General features: G+C 38.7%; 1 protein-coding gene across 5 annotated transcripts in view; it reads right to left on the bottom strand.

Moving 5' to 3' along the window:
• Positions 1-18,777, bottom strand: part of LOC149227906 (primase homolog protein-like) — a 282,014-nt gene extending 263,237 nt beyond the window's left edge. The window contains exons 1-2 of one of the 5 annotated variants that reach the window (XM_089377966.1): positions 18,272-18,770; positions 17,771-17,892 (exon numbers count right to left, since the gene is read on the bottom strand). In XM_089377966.1, the coding sequence (XP_089234092.1) occupies positions 17,771-17,892; positions 18,272-18,560 (411 nt within the window). In that variant the 5' untranslated portion in view covers positions 18,561-18,770. Of the gene's footprint in view, positions 1-17,770; positions 17,893-18,271 lie in introns of all 5 variants that reach the window. The other 4 variants (XM_089377965.1, XM_089377967.1, XM_089377968.1 and 1 more) reach the window with 4 other exon arrangements.
• Positions 18,778-19,591: the final 814 nt, after the last annotated feature.

Genomic DNA, 19,591 nt, shown 5'->3' on the forward strand with positions numbered 1-19,591 from the left:
GATAGTTTCCATGCTTTGATTTGTAGACTTATTCATCTTGAAAGCATTTATAATATCTTGTGCTAACAATTTAGTGTTTCACTTTTCAGGGTTATTTTGGCTTTCCATTTGAAAGCTTTTCACTTCATTTTAAGAAAAATACAATTTCATTTCTTAAAGAGCAAATACTTGGAAGGCACTGCTTGTTTACGTATTTCATGCTTATCTTATGATGGTTATTGCGCATATCAATTTTCTGCTTATAAATCTTAAAGAGATAATCTATTTAACTCTAACAATTCTCTTAGAAACTCACGTCCTTTTTAAATTAGCTTTTCATTAGGGACCACCCCCCTTAGCTAACCTAGGAGATAGCTTAAACAGAGAGAGAAGGGATTTAGTGTGATAGCCCCTTCTCTGAGTTCCCTGCCACCAACCACACCTTGTGGGGTTGAAGGCTTTTCTCACTGACTTGTAGGTAGGTGTAGGCGACAGGGTCAACATCTTTGGCGCCATTGCCAGGGACAAGTCTTCTTGTACCTGGGAAATCGACTAACTTTTGGTTTTTGCATGTTGGATTTTAGAGTTAGATTCTTGTTCAAGTGACAACTCCACTTATTTCATTTTCTACAAGGATTTTTGCTTGAAGCTTGCTTCTTGTAGATTTCTTGCTAATCTTGGACAGGAGCCTCTCTCTGGTATCCATTTTCTCTTTCAGGGTCAAGTGAGCATGACATCATGAATGATTTGTTCGCCCCTTGTGATTTTACTAACATTTTAGGCTATCCAAATTTCATTCTGGATGAAGCCATTGAGGCTATTGAAGAGTTGCCTAGTTTTCTAGGTAACAATGCCATTAGTACTGAAACTCACCTTAGGAATTTCCACCTTTGTGTGAGCAAATGGTGCCATGATATTAACCATGAGGATGTTAAAATGAGACTTTTCATCTTTTCATTAGATGGAAATGCAATGGATTAGTTCATAAAATTCCCTGCTAATAGTTTTGATTCTCTAGAATCAATCATTGATGCCTTTGAAGAAAAATATGGAGTTGAAAGAAAGATCAAAGCGAAAGCTGATGAGAATGATAAGGATCGCATCAAGAAGTTGACTCAAATGATTAAGGATATGCAACTCAACCAAGCTCAACTCATTAAGACCGTGGAGGAAAATCATGCACAAGCAATAAAGGCCATGGAAGTCAATCATTCTAATCAAATGGCCACTTTTCAAAATAGGTTGCTCACCATGGAAGAAAAACAAGTGCAATTAATCAACACCATGGAAACCAGAGTTGCGGGGGAGCGCTCCCCCCCCACCTTCGAACCCGCTCCCAATCCACGCTCCGAGCGGGAGCGCGTTCCCGAAAAAAAAAATTTACGCTCCCTGCCAAAATCGGAAGCGAGTTCGGGAGCGTCGCTCCCGAAGCGAAAATTACAGCACAGTAGCGATCAGGGAGTGATCGCTCTCGAGCGCTCCCAAGCGTTTAAGTATCGCTCTGGGAGCGACGCACGCGACGCCGGGAGCGATTCAAGCGCAAAAAAAATTGCTGACGCGAACAAAAAAAATTCATTTAAAAAAAAATAAATAAATAAATAAATTTGTTTTAAAACGACTTGGGGGCAAAAAACAAATTCATTGTCACTTGAATGAGTTGAGGAGAAGCTGGAGAGCAAAGGAGATTGAGCAAAGGAGCGAGGAGAAGCGAGGAGCAAGCGCCGAGGAGCAAGCCTGCAAAGAGGTTAGTTACGTTAGTTAGGTATTTTAAACCTTAGTTAGGTAGTAATTTAGTATAGTTTAGTTAGTTTAGTTAGTTTAATTTAGTTTAGTTTAATTTATTTAGTAAAAAAATCATGAATCTAAATTAAATTAATTAATCTAAATAAATTAAATTAATTTTCTCATTCATATTCCCATTCCCATTAAATTTTGCAGATTCAAAAGCCTACAAATATCAAACATCATGGACCTGGCAATTTTTCTTGGCATTTTCCTCTTCTTGGTCCCTTTTATGGTTATTATGGTGCTGGAGAGTAGGAAACGGAGGGGCCAAAATGAAGAGGGGGATGAAGAAGCTGGAGAAAGTGGATTTGATGAAAACCCCGGTGAGGAGGAGCTGGAGGAGGGTGAACATGACTCTCAAAAAACTAAACAAGACCAAACCCCATTTTGGAAATATGTTAACAGGCCTAAAGCAGGGAAAGGGGGTGGAACTACTAAATTTCATTGCCCCCATTGCAACAATAATTACACAGGTTCATACACCCGTGCCAGAAAACACCTTTGCGGGAAAAGGCCATGGGATGGAGATAAACAAATAGGGATCAAAACTTGTGCAGCTGTATCAGCAGCAGATAGAGCCAAATACATAAGGGAAGAGGAGGAAGCTCAATACAAATCTAAAAGATCAAGGGGTTTCTTTGAACCAAGCTCACAATCACAAGCACAAAGAACTCCTTCAGCATCCTCCCAAGGCAATGGATATGGAGGCACAGGGTCATCAGCTTTAAGGCGTAGAACCATATCAGATTTCCTTCATGAGGGGTGTAGGAATGATGTGGATTCAAAGGTTTACAGGTTTCGCTATGCATGTGGGATACCATTCAATGTTCTTCGCTCACCTTATTGGCACGAAATGGTTTTTGCCATAAATGATGCCCCTAAAGGATACAAGAGCCCTGGGTATGACAAGGCAAGAACCGTTGGACTTGATCATGAAAAGCAAAAATATCACATTCTTTGAATAGAATGACAAGTTCTTGGACTGACCATGGGGTGTCCATTGTATCTGATGGATGGACAAATGTAAAAGGCAAGCCATTGATAAGTGTTCTCGCTGTGTCTGTTAGTGGTGCCATCTTTTTAACTGCACATGATTACTCAGACAAGTTCAAGACCGCCATCAACATTGCAGAAGCATTACTTGAAACAATTGACCATATTGGGCCATACAATGTCATCCAAGTCATCACTGATAATGCTCCTAATTGTAAGGCAGCGGGAGCAATTATTGAGGATAAATACCCCAACATATTTTGGTCTGGATGTTTAGTTCACACATTGAACCTTCTGATGCATGATGTTATCAAGAACAAAAATGCACAATACAAATGGATTGGTGATTTGTACAAGAAAGGCAAACAAATGATAAAATTTATTACAAATCATAGCAATACCCATGGCCTTTTCCATAGTCACTTAAGATTGGAGTTGTTGAAGATTGTGAAGACCAGATTTGGTAGCTATTACCTCACCTTCAGGCGCCTTTTGAAGGTAAGAGAGTCATTGGCTAGCATGGTATCAAGTCCACATTGGCAGGTACTAAAGGAAAGGGCTACAAATGCAGCTGACAGGCGAGGTTTTGAACTGGTGGAGGAGGCCGCTCTTGATGGTCAGTTTTGGACAAGTGTGAGGCAAGTATTGGATTTCACTAAGCCCATTTATCACATGATTCGGTTTGCAGATACAGACAAACAAGTGATTGGCGAGGTGTATGAGCAGATGGATACCTTGTTGGGGCAAATAAAAGATATTGTTCATAACAAAGATCCCAACTTGTACAAACTGATTCACGATTGTGTGTGTGAACAGTGGAATAGACTTAATCTTCCACTACATTGTTTGGCGTATATCCTTACGCCAAAATACTACTCTACATCTTGGTTGGGCCAACCTGCACCAGGAGGTGGGATTAGGACCAAACCCCATTTAGATGCAGAGGTAACTAGTGGATATTTGCAAGCATTAGAAAAGTTGATACCTGACAGGGAGGAATGTGCAGTTGTGCGCCTTGAAATAGGCAAATACTTCAGTGGCAATGGTTTGTTTGGTAACTTCCATGCAATGGAAGACAGAGATAGATTTGATTCTCTCACATAGTGAGAAACATATGGCGACCAGGGACTTTTGCCAAAATTGGCAAAAAAAGTTCTATCACAAGTTGTAAATACTTCTTCTGCAGAGAGGTGTTGGAGCACCTACAGCTTCATACATAATGTGAAAAGAAACAGACTCAATGAAAACCGGGCAGAAAGCTTGGTTTATGTGCACTACAACTTGAGGTTGTTTTTTCTAGTTTCTATTAGTTTTCATAACTGTTGAGTCTTGAGTCCTTGACTCTTGACTCTTGACTCTTTCATATCATAATGATATTTTTTGTAATCAATATATGACTGTGACAATGAAAATTTGAAGTTTGAAGTTGGCAATTATAACTCATTGGTACTGATTGTGAATTATGAATATGATGCTTCGTGAAAAACTAAAGTTGTTTCATTTCATTTCATTATTCATGTTTCATTTTATAACATTTCATTTCATGTTAACAGTTAGAACTTAGAACTTAGAAATATCTAAGATATTATTTCTTGGAATGGTTAAACTTAGCTTACAAGTACAACTTTGGTGATCAATGATGATAAATGTTATATACTGAATTTTCAATTTTGAAAGCTTGAAGTTGAAACTTTAAGATTGAATTTGATGAATCATGATTCACGAGACTCAATATGTTGCAGTTGTAATATGTATGTTACTAACTTGTGGACATGGTTGATGAAGATTATAACTTCTAGATGATTGATGTGATATGGTTCAATGATCAATATATGTTTTTTTGTGTTTTTTATATCTAATTCATCATTCTACATGTTTTTGTTGACATATATGTATCAAAAATTAAAATATATAAAATATATATATATTTTTAAAAAATTGCTCCGGGATTCGCTCCCAAACCGGGAGCTTCTGAAAATGTCACTCCCGCTCCCAAGTAACATTGATGGAAACAAATCATGTCAAGAAAATAAGTGTTATGAAGGCTAATCAGGTTACTTTTCATAATTGATTGGATGAAATGGAAAGATTACAGTTACAAAGATTCCAGCTTAGGTTAAATGACAAATGGGAAAAAAACAAAGAAACAAATCATAAGCCTCCCGATCCACTGAAGCACTCTTCATATCATTATGAGGAGGTCATTTACTCCATTGAAAAATGGCTAATTGATGGAGACTTTGATAGCAAGGAAACTGAGGAGAATCAGGTTTATACTTACGAGATTGATCCATCACCCATGTCAGAGCATAAGAAGAATGGACAAAGGCAAGTCAAAGAAGTCTTCGATACTTCGATCACCTCAACATCAACATCACAATCTATTAAGAAGAAAAGAAAAAAGCAGAAAGGATTTGGTAACGCCATGTACAACACAATGTTGGGGTTGATCAAAGTCCTCAAATATTCAGAATTAGACAGGGCACATCAGAAAAGCAGCCCATGGATCTACCTAAAAGTAAGTAGATTCTCAGCAGGAACTTCATTGAGGACATCTGATGCTATGGGGCATCTTTTTGTATCATATTTCTAACCTTATCCCTTGTCATTTTTGTTTAATTAGTTGTATTTCGTGAATAAATTATCATTTATGCTCTTAGAATAAATTTTCATTTCTTCATTTTTGTACTTGATTTCATTTGATGATATTTAGAATGGATACTGCTGATATATGTCTTTTTGATGGATGCAAATTCTAGGTTCTTGCACACTATCAGTGCATATCTAGCATGCATCCCCATATGGAGCCAAATGTTGACCACTGGAGTGGCCCTGATGATTATATGAAGACTCCATGCCCAAGGATGATCCAGAAGACACTTGTACCATCAGATGTCAGCAGTCAACAAAGTATTTAACTCTACTTCTATCTTCTCATCATTTTTCTTGTATCTAGATTGTACACCCTGTGGGGAATTGTAATAAGTGATACTAGTAATGATGAGTTTTTGAAACTGTAACAAGCCTAGGATGTTGGGACTAAATTAGCAAACGAGTACACCTTGGAGTGTTTTTTTTATCCGATTAATTATCCCTTCTTTTTCAGAGGCGGATAATTTTCTGGGTTTTTTCACTCATTTTTTACCCCAAAGTCAGGGTGACGGTTTGAAGGTGGATCCCCTAACACATCTTAGTGTCTAGAGTCGATGTATATTACCATACTAGATTACACAAAAAAAAATTGTCGAATTTGGTTAGGTCTAGGTAGTTATTTTTTCATTTTCAGATTTCCCGCACTGCAGAAATTGCTAATAAAATTGTATTTGTAATGTAATAAGTGATGTCTAGAGTTGTATGGGGTATGAGTAATGAAATTTGCACCTCTCACCCTCAACTTTCTACTATGACACACGTTGAGGGGTTAAAAATGTGTTTTGAACACTCAAAACCCACTTTTCGTAAGTTTAGTGGGAAATCTGGCAATTAATTAACCCAGAAATTAAATAAATGGAGAAAAATAAATATCCACACATGCTAAATGTTGTGGAAATGAGGTGGAAAATTATGAGGGAGTTAAAGTGATGTCCCAAGGTGATGTGGACTCCTAAAATCAAGGAAATGATGTGCTCAAATAAAATCAAATTTCTAACATTAAAGGAGAACGCTACTTACTTGGAAATTCGAATTTGTGAAGTTAATGCACATTTGGGAGGATTTGGGAGAATATTTGGTGGAGATTTTTGTGGGAAATTGTCCCCACATGGGTTGCAACCCATATACACTTGTCATTCTATCATAAAATTCAAATTTGGCACATAAGGGAAGAAGAAAATAATGTCCACTTGCTAGAATTTGATTTTCACACTTAGCATTGGAGCTCCATTCAACAAATTCAAATTTCTCTTTGGGATTGTCACCTCATGTCACTTGTTTAATCACTTCTATATTGGGATTGGCTCCAATGCCATTTGCCATTGTCATTCTTCATTGGATTTGCTCCCAACTCTCTATATAATAGAGCCATAAGCTCTCATTTGTATCATGTAATACGAGCTATTGTGCTTGAGGAGACTTTGCGGGATTGTATTCACCACTTGCAATATAATACAACAGTGTTTGGGGTAAAGCGTGATGGTGTTCTTCTCCTTACATTTGCTAAATTCTTGACTTGTTATGCTTCTATTTATTTCCTCATGTCATTATTTCTTTCATGCTTGTTTCAAGTTATGTTAGTATGCAGCTATCTCATATTAGCATAAAAATTAATGATTTTCTTTAGGAAAAGAAATCTTCTAGTAGATAATAGATGTATCTCTAGGAATTTTTTCCACTGCACTTATTAAATTTCATGTCAATTTAATGATTTGTGGTGAAGTTTTGTAGATGAATCATTATTTGGTCAAGCTTTTCAAGCGTGAGAGGAAATTCTCGAAGGAATCAACCCATTTTTTTAAAAATATTCAAGGAGAACCCACATGTTTTGAATTCCTAAGTCTCATGTAGAAACCTCTTTTGGAGTTGGCCAAACCTGAACCCCAAAGAGGGCAAAAGCCTTGAAAAAGACCCTAAAGACGCTCTAGTTATTATAATGATAGAAGAAATGGAGGGCATGCACCCTTCTTATTGTCTCTAGTGATAAACAATCTAATTCTACACAATTGTATGCTTGACTCTGGTGCCTCTGCCAATGTAATGCCTTTAAGAGTCATGAACCAATTGGAGATGGAAATCACTAGGCCTTATAAGAATGTGTGTGGATTTGACTCAAAGTCTATACCCGTCTATGGTCTTATGAAGGATGTTAAGGCATCCTTGGCTACTAATAAGGACATTGTTGTATTGAAGGATATTATAGTGTTAAAATTGGTAACTAGGGCCAAACTCCATGTGGGTAATCTTATTAATGGAAGCTGATATTTTTCTTGGATCCCTCTCATCGATAGGTGTAGGATTGATCTAAAGATCATCCGATTCCGATAAGTATTCATGGAGATATGAATTTATTTGTGTTATGGGACAATTCGTCAAGGTTGGCCAGCAACCAAATAAAACCACTTGTGCTCAACATTTTAGTATAAATAGAGGTGCCTTCAAGTCATTTCAACACACTTGGGATCTCTTCCTCTCTACTTGTCTTTGGGTTTTAGTAGGAAGAGAGATCCTAAGGGATAACGCTGCCCTAATCCAGAGGGCAGAAGCCAGAACTACCGGGAATCGCTGGAATTGCCGGAACTGCCGGAATTGTCGGGAACTGCCGGAACTGCCGGGAAAAGTTGGAACTGTCGAAATTGTCGGGAACTGTCGGAACTGTCGATTACTGCCGGAACTGCCGGGAAAAGCCGAAACTGCCGGGAATAGTCGGAATTGCTAGAACTACCGGAACTGCTGGGAATAGCCGGAATTGTCGGAACAGCCGGAACTGCCGGGAATAGCCGAAACTACCGAGAACAGCCAGAACTGCCGGAACTGCCGGGAAAGCTGACGCAGAGGGCAGAAGCCGGAACAGCCGAAACTACCGGGAAAAGTCGGAACTGCCGAGAAAAGCTGGAATTGCTGGAACTGTCGGGAACAGTCGAAATTGCCAAAACTGCCGAAACAGCCTGAGCATCTGTCTCCGAAGGAGAGCAGCATGCAAGGGACAACTAACTAACATTGGGACAGTTGTATGGTACTTAGCAGCAAATACACCAAGCATGCAATGTTACAGCTAGCATGCAAGGGACAGCTAGCATGCAAAGGACAACAAGCATGCTAGGGACAACAAGCAAGCAAGATGCAGCCAGCACATAGGTCAGTATGGCAACATGGTGCAACAATGGCACATAATGCAGTACAGTGATGGGTACAGTCATGATTAATGAAGCATGATGAGATGCAGCATAGTGATGATGGGTGCAGCATGGTGCAGCACGATGAGGTGCAGCATGATGACGAAATGCAGCACAACGATAGGTGAAGGAGTCACCTTGAAGAATCAGTTGAAGCAACATGTCTTCAACTAATCTCATGTATCATCTTCTTAGAGATGATCTATGCTCTTATCTAGATAAGTGAAAGTGTTGACTTCCGTTGTAAACGTACTATCTCTCTCTCTCTGTGCTGAACTATTGAAGAACATATAAGAAGAATTGATCAAGGGTTTCCCCACATTGGGGTTTGTCCCTGGCTAGCACCACATCTTGTGTCCTCTTGTCTTGGCTTGTTTTCTGCGATTTATGTTTATGTTCTATCTGCAGTTTACTTTAATGCTGATGTGATTGCTAATCTGGAAAAGATATTGAGCTAACTGTGAAAATTGAAATAAATTGCTCTAAGCATAGAACATACCTAAAATTAACATATAGTCATAGATGTGTCAGGCACCTAGGGGATGCTCCTGTCTAGGAAGTGGTGTGCCTCAATTGGTGGACACTTACAAATGAACTTATCATATGCCAATATACCTACAGGAGATGGAGCACCATTTATCCTTTATAGGGAGCCACACATTCTTGAGCATGTGGAAGATATGGAACCTTTTCCATTCCCTAAGCATGTTGGAAAATCCAAAGCTGACATACCTCCTAAAGACCTGCATATCAAGCAAAAACACTTTGAGCCAAAGGGGCATGAAAAGCTTAAATAGGTTGAAACTTCAGGAAATGTCTACCAAGTCAAGAACACACAAGTGAACAAAACCAAGAGGCTAACATTTCAAAATAAAAAGAAGCAATGGGTTCAAAGACAAGGCAAAGAGTTTCAAGTGGGTGATCTAGTCCTTGTCAATGGTAATCCTATCCCAATTAAGGTCCATGGCAAAGTAAGAGTTAGGTACTTTTACATTGCTAAGCTTGATGGTGAACTCTTCCCATCACCAATAGGGGGAAACCATCTGACTTTGTTTAATGGGACTTGATGTATTTTAGATAAGTAGTTGCATTGCATTTGTGTGTTGCATCTTGTGTGAGCATCCTACTTGTTGCATTTATCATGTTGTTGTGTTGCATCTTAGATTAGATTGCATTTAGTTAGCTTTTTCTTTTTTGTATGGATTTTATTCTATCATATAAAAACAAGGGTGGCGATCAACACCCCGTGCCCTTGCTTCCAAACAAGTTAATTTGAGTGTGCAAGTAATAGGTCTGTGAGCCCAGGGATTCTTGGGGTTTTCATGAACTCCCCCTGTTCAAGCCTATGGATCATGTGATTTACAATGAGCACATGTCCCTGAGTTGGAGCCAGATGTCACCCACCAAAATGGGTAACCCTATAGGAGGAAACTTTTTCTCCTATCTTGGACAGTTAGCAACCCTACACAATTGCTCATTGATGATGATATGCTAATTTCCTCTACCATCTGCGCCAGTCATACACCTCTTACCATCCACCATTCCTCTTGGATAAAGATGGGCTATCACTCAACGAGTACTTTGATCATTTTGCAATCAAGTTCTTTTACTAAATGTTTCGGGCATTTAGTATGAATAAAGAGGTGACCCAAATGATTGATTAATCTTTACTATAAACTTGTTCTCTCACCTTACGAGGGGGTTAATCTTTAGCCCTAGTCCAGTGGGACCTCCCCTAAGTCCTTATGGTTATAGGAGGGGCACTACTAGGAAAATTTAGATTGAAGTGGCATGTCCATTTTTCCTTTTCCATACATGACCTTTTCCATGTCACATTCTTCCCTTTGATATCATTACCTTTCTTCAGGTTTAAATATCATTAGTTCATTGGGATTTGGCACTCTCTTATCCACATCCTTGAGTTGAGTCAGGAAACATTACCCTGGAGGTTGATACAACTAAAACAATGAAAAAGCATAAGATGGACACAATGAAAGAAAAAGAAAGGTCAATGCAAAAGATGGTAGGGGCATAGGTTAGGTTAAGGCATGGGCAAAAGCCTAGCATGAGCTCTATCGCCCTCATTAGCCATCACCCGATTCATGAGCACTTGATGCTCCATCCATCAAAAGGAACCCTTGCATGTCCAAACCCTTATGAGCGAAAAATCATCTCACCTTTCGAGGTAAAACAAATGCTACATCATAAAGAGCAAGCTTTGATCCTTGAGTTTTGCACCAATTAAAAAGCATTATCTAAAAGAAGGAAAAGGCACACCAAAGGGGTGGAAAAAGCAGGCTAAGAGGGGTAACTCATGCCTCCACAATTGCTCCCTCCATTGCATCTATACACTCGGGATGTGGACTCTCATTAGTTGATCCCATGTCCATGGCACTTGGCTATGAAATCTTTCCCCTCCATTGCCACCTACTTCCATTAACACCTATAGATTGAAGGGTTGACCTTGGAAATGTCAACCCCTTCCCTAGGGGATAGAAACATCTAATAGGGTTGACTACTTAGCCACCCCTAAAAAGGTAGGGAACACTTTTACGAGGCTTGGTCTAGTTAGATATGTGGTCGCAATTTTGAAGTATTAATATGCCCTAAACACTTAAGTATGGTCGACTTAGGTGCATTTATGTTCTTGGTCTCTAATGAATGGTTTTTTTCACTTGAGTTTGAGATAGTTTTGCCAGGTGTTCTAGAAAAGTAGAGGCCTTGAGAGCACCCTACTCCACATGATGCCCAGACCACTATACATTCTCGAAGAGCATGATGATCTAGCATATGCAACGTTGCCCCTTTATAGCAGAGCATTGGGCACTTTTGATGACCTAAGCAATTGATGGATACCCCAAAGCACCCCCAAAAGCTAGAACGTTATGTTTCTCTTGCTTAGCATGGACAATTCTTGATGATGTACTAGTGGACCCAACATGCCCCTAGGTTGGCCTTGACACTACTTGATGGCAAGCCTTGATCCAAAGCCCAAATGAGGATAGTCATCCCCCAAGATGATTGAGGAGGGCTTGTTGCACTGGATGGAGCCCCAACACTAGAGAGAGAGCACCACATTGTCTACTTAGCACCCATGGAGATGACACAAGACACTCACAGCTAGATTTGGACACAAAGATGCTTTGAGGCTTGATTTGAGGTTTTTTCCTCAAATGGAGGATGATCATGATGCTTAGAGACCTTTGTGGCCCTTCCATTGCATTGATGGAGCATTTGGAGCCCTAGAAGGGCATGACGTCATCCCTTTTTGAGGCTTACAGCTCACATGTGGGCTTCTATTGGCATATTTTGTTGTTGAGTTAATGGGTTGGCTTGCAACACAATTTTACTTTATGTCTACTCAAAAATCAAACTTGTGCAAAGAAATTAGAGGTGGTAGACCTCATATAAGTAGAGAATCACCTTTATCATATGTTTTTTTTCACATTTGTGGAAATTAGCCTCTGTAGAAGAGGCGTGACTTGTTGGCATTATGGCTAATATGTTGTCCTTGATGGAAGCCTACTTGATAAAGATGTAAACATTATGGTAGCGGGATGATTATACAGGCTAGTACAGATGTAACGGAGAGAATGCACAAAAGAATACCAGTTCAGAGACAGAGGAATGATAAAGGTGAAGTTTGGGAAAGTATACGCGGGTCCTGTGAAGAAAGGCCGCGTACATACATAGGTATGGTGAAGCAAAGTCACGTACATATTCCGCACCATGGTAATTGGAATACCAGGGGTCTTTACCATGGTATTGGCCCATAGTATTGAGCGCGACAACGAATATTTGATCTCGTCAAATAATACCATCGACATTACTAAGGGATTGGCCTAAGGTATTGACTAAGACTTATGTTATATAAGGAGATGGAGATCAAGTGTTAGGGTGTGCAAGTTTTGTGTTATCTATGAATGATTTGATTTGAAACAGGTGTGCACCAAGGAGCAAGGAAAAAACACAGACCTGAAAAATCTGAAGTATGGTATCATATGTGCTTATTTGATTTATTTGCTGAAAATATCTAACTATGATAGATCTATGGTGATAATGATACTTTGACATGAATATGAGACAGTAAGGGTTGTGAAGTACATTTTATGGTTGCAGCAAAGGCTCATTTCAGTGATTACAGATTTGTACATTTGTTTGACTCTAAGAGGGCACACACATACGTGGATCTGCTTCTGGGTAGTCACATATACATTTTGCAAAAGATCAAAATCTATACACAGGTGTAAAACATGAGAAGTGCATACATACACGAATGCTCTTTGTAATAGCTACATATACATGCTAGGGTTTGCAGTATGAGCAGATGATGATGGTTGATCTGTTCTGTTGAGTTTGTTGTGGTTTGTCGATGAAGTTTGTTGTGGTTTGTCGATGAAGTCCCTCTTATGATAATTTATGTTTGACAGTACTGATTGGGTTGAATTGATTATGAAATAGAAGTTGACTAAGTGATGATGCTACTGTGTGGTAATCTGTATTTGGTTTAGTGATTTGTGTTGGCTTCAGTATCTGATTGAGTGATTGATTCAATGGTACAGTGATTCAAATTCAGTTATCAATGTTTTGAGATCTATACGCAGGTACTCTTAAGGAGAAGCGCATACATATGTGCGTATGATTAGGAACAGTAGCGTATACCTTCTGACATAAGCTTAATCAGGTTTTGCAGTAACAACAACTGGTTTCTGTTAGCGCTTGACATTTCACCTCAGGCTGAGAAAGGTAAACCTCAAGGCAACATCAAACCATTTAGCCTCGTAGCTAGCCCTACGGGGCAGGAGAAGGCTCTCTCCGGTCTATCTCGTGAAATCTTCAATAGATGAGATGACCAATAAGGTAACACTGATATTAGGCTAGTAAACTGATCAAAGAGTTTGATTTGGGGTTTTTTGGGTTTTTGGTGGCAAATTGAGGAGAGGGCAATTTTGGGTGCGGGGATTGGACACAGTTTCTGCAGGGGGTTCTTTGGGGCAAGGTAGGAGACAGTATTGATGCCTTTTAATTGAGGTGGATGGTCAGGAATGAAAGGTGAAGAGCTAAAGAGAGCAAACAATAACTTTGAATTCTCTTTAGACAGTAGAAAACATTGAAATTAAACAAACTTAAAAGCAGAGCATGGCAGGCATGAATTCTTACTTTAACACTTCATTTGTTTAATGTGCAGAAGTAAAAGAAAGGAAATGAGTCACATAACAAGCTTACAAGTACATTGAGAAACACACCATCAACACATGAGTCCACAAGAATCCCAAAGAGGACTGCAAAACCCTGGTCTTCCTTAGCCAAAAATTGCAGAGATACAGTGAATAATACAATGATAGCTTATCCCTCAAGAGTCCAACCATGAAAATGAGCAAGAAAGTACATAATATAGATCATCTAACCTCTTTCCCTGCCTCCATGGGTCGAGCTCACTATCCTAGGAGCTGTTTCAACCACTTCTAAACTAAGCACTACAAACTAGGCAGTCAAAACAACTTGCCTCTATAAACTAGGAAACCAATTCATTCATTTAATTTTCACCTTTTACATGAATGAATCTTCTAGAAGAGGTACATAAGAGTAAAAGTGCCAATAAAGTACAATAATTACATCAAATAGGATAATAATCCACCCCAAAAAGTCAAACAGGGTCAAACTGCGTTTTTCTGAGCTGTACAGTGAAATCTGGAGAAGTTAGCCTGACGGGTCGCGCGCCTCTGCCTGACGGGTCGCGCGCCTTTGGGACCACATTTGGGGCACTTCCCGGTGGCCAAATTGAGCAAAAGTAGGCTTGTTGGAAAGGTCTGTGAGTCTACTTTCCAACCCAACTGGAATTTCTGAATTTGGTGGTCATTTGCCCCTCCAAAATTGCAATCTCCCAAGACTGCTTTCTGCAACTCAAAAATGTGGCAGAAAGTCAATTTTTGCTTGTTTTTTTACTTTCTGGAGGCCCAAAACTTCATAAAATCTCAAGTCCATTGATGAGCATATGTAACTTCTCATGACAAATCTGGAAATGCTGAGTTTTTGCAAAATGGAGTTGCCATGATGAAGGGTCGCGCGGGGGGTGAGACCCGTTAATGGAGAAAACCTGTGTTTGGTATAAAAAATTCACAATTGACAAAATTTTCTCCAAATTTCTTGAAATTTGGGCTGGGAGTCCCCAATCAAGTACCATGCTCAGTCAAAGAGGCTTTGGCCAAAATTTGGAGTGGATCGGGCGTTTTCCTTCGTTTTTGTGCTTTGGCCAACCGTCCTTGGAGCACCTTCGTTCTCGCTGGTATTTTTGACATTTCTTTAAAACCATGACACCTGTGCAAAAAGTGAAGGAGGTTTTTCTTCCTTGGCATGTTGTGGACAAAAACCTCTCTCAGTTTTCCAAAATTCATCTTTTATTGCTCTGGAACATCATTTGAGTGCGACTTGTCCCGATGTGTGAAACAAGGAATTTTGTCGAAATGGAGCGAAATGAAGGGAATAGGGGGCTTCTAAATTCTTGGGGAAATTTTTGGAAGTAGGGAGGGATGTTAGGAAGCAGGGGAAAGTGGAATCTCAGAGATTGAGTGAGGGGAAGGGGTCCAAAAGGGCAAAACACAGGCCCAACCTAGAAAATTGCCAGGTTGTAGCTAGAAACTAGGGTTTGTGCAAAAATGAGGAATTTGGCGGATCTAAGGGATGGGAAGTGTTTGATAAGGTACTTTAAGGATAGGGGAAGGTGTATGAACATCAGGAAACAAGTTTTGCCGGTGATTTGACCATCCAAGAGAAATTGCCTTCAAAACCCTAGGAGAGGGAAATGACCTTGCCTAGGCACAACTGAAGCATGAATAAGGTGTAACATGACCCAATGGAACCTAATATGATGATAGCAACCCTCTGAATGATGATAGGCTCAGCTGAATGATGACATGGACTGACATTTGGACAACTTTGAAAAGTGTGAAAGCAAACCCTAGACCTAATGCCTAGTGACCAAATTTTGCTTGAAGACTCACTGAAATGACAAAATTTGACCTTGACACTTCAAAATCACTTTGTAAGAGCATATTTGATCACTGGAGGAAGGCTGGAAAGACTGACACTAACAGTTTCTGTGAAAAAAGAAATATGGTCTGGTATTCTGGTGAATGGTTATGCACTGATATGATTTGTTATGAATTGGTTTGACTTAGTTGTCTTTGGTTGATTCAAATTCAGTGATTGATTTGATGATTCAGTTGGATAGTTGATTTCAGAATTGTTGGGAGTGGATCCAGTTTGAAACATTCTGAAAAGTGATCCACAAAGAGTTGAGGATAGCAATCTTCAGAAAGGGGGTTGTAGCTCCCTTCCAATAGGAACTGGAAAACGAGAGAAGGTTATAGCCTTCTGCTGGTAGGAGCTTGTGTGCTGGTTAGAGCCTATGCCAGTACAAGATTGTAAGAAGTTTACTTTTAATAAAAGAAGAAGACAGAGACGACAACAGTGATGGTTTTCTCCCACATTGGGTTTCCACCTAAAATCCTAGTGTTCATATGGTTTTTGTGTGTTGATGTTCTATCTGCTTCTTAACTGCTCATAATAATCGATTTAATTGATGAAAATGAAGTAACGATACACTGATTAATGTTGAACAGATGATGAAATTAATGATCAAATAAGCTATCTAGATATATGCAGGTTTCTTTAATAATAGTCACGTACATATGCTAGTTTCCTTTATAACAGTAGCGTATACAAATCAGAATAAGAAATTGAAAATTTGAAGTGTGTAAAATACTGATTCACCCCCCTCTCAGTATTTTTCCTAACATGACTTGCTCTTTGTACTTTGCTACTTGTGGAGATGTGATCTTATGTGGATTTTGGCTATTGGAGACTACTTTTTGTTGTGGAGATGTCATTTAGGAATCGAAAAAAGGCATGTCCTTCGAAATATTGTAAGTATTTTTGTTGAATATCTTTTATGGTTTTGCATGTAATGGAATATTGCTAGGGGTTTCTATTTTCCTTGTCTAAATGCATATGTTTACATGAAATTTTTGGTAATTATTGCATGCTTAATCTTGTATCCTTGAACTCCCTAGAAAACCTCCTAGAGAGCCTTTTTCTAATGAATTTCTCCCCTCATAAAATGATAGTTAGGGTTAGGAAGTGAAAACTAGGGTTTCCCCCTTACTCCCTTCAAAGATTTGATATTTCCATGGTTAAAGTTCCTAAGACTCCATCACACAAGTAGGAAAAGGCACTAGCAACCCTCTTGATGATCAAAAACTCTAAAACTTTATCTTTTCCCTCTCCTTTTCTATTTTCGGCCCTTCAAGGCAAGTTATTAGGGCTAAGGTTTAGGATGAATTCAACTAGGGTTTGAATTATTGGAACATTGGAGCTGATTTGTCATTCTCCCACCTTGCTTGACCTCACAAACTCAAAATCTAGCATAATACATGGTGAAAAGTGCCTTATTAGGGCTGACCTCATCAACCCTAGGTAATTTGGAGCCTTACAAAACTCTAATTATATACTTACAGTTGTTCAAAGGTTTGTCACCCCATTGTTGATCATATCTTTGAACGCAAACCTTTTCCCTGTGCTCGTATGCCTAGATGTACTAGTATTGAGCTATATCTTGAAACCCTATGCTGCAAGCCCTATTTCCTAGACTTCTTCATAGGTATGTTGTTCGATATTACAAAGAATTATCCCTGGTTCCAGGGGAGAAGTACTTTGATCAAGCCTCCTAAATATCACCTTCATCCTATCAACCTAGAATACCTTTAGGTGATCTATACTGGGAAGCCTCCCGTGTGGTCAAATTTCACTAAAGAGCAGGAGGTGGAGCGCTAAGGTGACAGTGGCATCCACCTCATTGTTGTGTCTTAGTCTGGCTCTTGCCTTGTGAGGGCTTTCACAAGACCTGCTAGATTTTGGGGCAACATTAACAATGGGCTGGAAGAAAAGGATGTTTGCTGGCCCAAGGAAATTTCAAAATTTGAAGTGTGTTGTGAGAAAAACTGTTGCAACTATGACAGATATTGGACATGTATTCAGGCTTTTGAAGCTTGTCGTCAATGCAGACTGCTAATCACAGATGCCATTTACAACGTTACCAGATAGTTTAATTTACCGATGCACATTATACAAGAAAAAAAATTATGAGTGTAGAAAAGCAAATGCCGGGAGAAGAAGTCATTTTGCACCTGCGGGCACCTCGACCTATAAAATTCACCCGGTCTATATGAGTCGCAGAATATATTCAACTCTTGTAACTGACAGAGCACTGATGGACCTATCCTGTGTCCACTTCTGCAATCATCACCATCTGATGTACAAAACCAAGTAAGTTTATAGCTTTAAATTATACTACGCAATCATCTAACAACCCCTCTGTAGGCATCACGCCCAATTTGCAGACGGTAAATACTCTTGTGTCGACAAAATGCTTCAAAATAGATTCCATGCCACTTCGTAGTATTAGTTGAGTCAAAATAAGCACATCTCGTTTACTTAAAATTTAACCATTTGCCTGTTCCTTTCAGATAGGTCGAACTAAAATTAACTAGGATTGATGTTGAATATTTTGTAGATTGTTACCCTTGCATATATGATATCAAGTAATGCAAACCACTAAGAGGTGCAGGTTCGTGCGAAGCGGCCCTAGACTGCTATACAGGGAAAAATAAAATGCAGTAGAAGTTCACCTGAATCGTGGACCATTAACATTGTGCTTGAGACTCTGAAACAACTCAAATTCTGTTTTCTGAATAATGGTGTGAAATGTTTCATCGAATAAATCCTGGAATTTGGATGGGAATGTAAGCAAGCGGTCGGTAAAATATTCAAAATGTTGTGGAAGGGCCCCCTTAACACAATGAATCCTCCACATTTCCTATCTAAGCATTTTGTTGACGCCATTCCAAGTCCGTAATGACAGAATTGTGAAAGGACGCCCAGCAGGGGTCGAGCAGATAATTGTTGCAGAATAATCATTACGACACGCTGCAATTTCCTGTCTTGCACATGTAGAAATAAATATTCGTTGGGGTTAACTCAGATGGCATATACTCGAGGGGTGCTCTCGGCTCCTTGGTAAGTCTTGAGCCGGAGTGCTTCCAACGAAGTGACCTTTTTGGTCCAAGCCTTGTCCAATTATATCATGATTAAGATCACTGTAGGCGGGAGGAATTAAGCAGCATCGGGAGGTTTTGAGTGTAGTTGATTTTATGGAATCGGAAAAATATTTCATTTTGGAATGTGATGAATTCAAAGACATTATAGAAAGTTAAAGACATCATAGAAAGTTATGAGAACATATTAACGTTAGTTTCTTGACATTGTCTTTTTAGCCAGAAGATTGTTGGAAGATAAAATTTGGTAGATATAAATTTAAAATATAAAAAAAAAAACTAATGGGCTCATACACTATTTTTTATCATTTCATTTCAACTTCTCTTTATTTTAAAAAAGAAATTTGGATCTCAATATATTTGATTTTTTTGGACATTTGGTAGATATAAATTTTTTAGACACTTGGTATATCCAAATTTAAAATGGGTATGCATTGATTTTATATAAATATAATTATTAATTTTGCATTTTATTTTATTTTTAATTTTAATTTTATGTAATTTGGCAAAAAAATATTGATAATTATCATATTATTTTTTATTTTTTATTTTTTATTTTTAATTGTATTGGGCCAAGTCAAAATGTCTATATGACATTACATCATCTTTGCATACTAGGTGAGAGAATGTCTCTCGGGACAAATACTTTTAACATTTTAATTGAACCCACATGTAAATATTTACAAACATTTCCACTACTACAACATCTATCTCGTGTTTGTATGCTTCTAAACTTAATTTTAAAATGTTATAAATTTAAATTAAAACCAACTTAGATCCATCTTAACTCTCGATCCCTCTAGATAATTGGTAGATCAATTAAGATGGATCTCTAAACTTAATTTTAAAATGTTATAAATTTAAATTAAAACCAACTTAGATCCATCTTAACTC

Source organism: Pinus tabuliformis, chromosome J (assembly GCF_031772625.1).
Source record: "Pinus tabuliformis cultivar Carrire ecotype Pingquan chromosome J, CPIR1, whole genome shotgun sequence".
NCBI lineage: Eukaryota > Viridiplantae > Streptophyta > Pinopsida > Pinales > Pinaceae > Pinus > Pinus tabuliformis.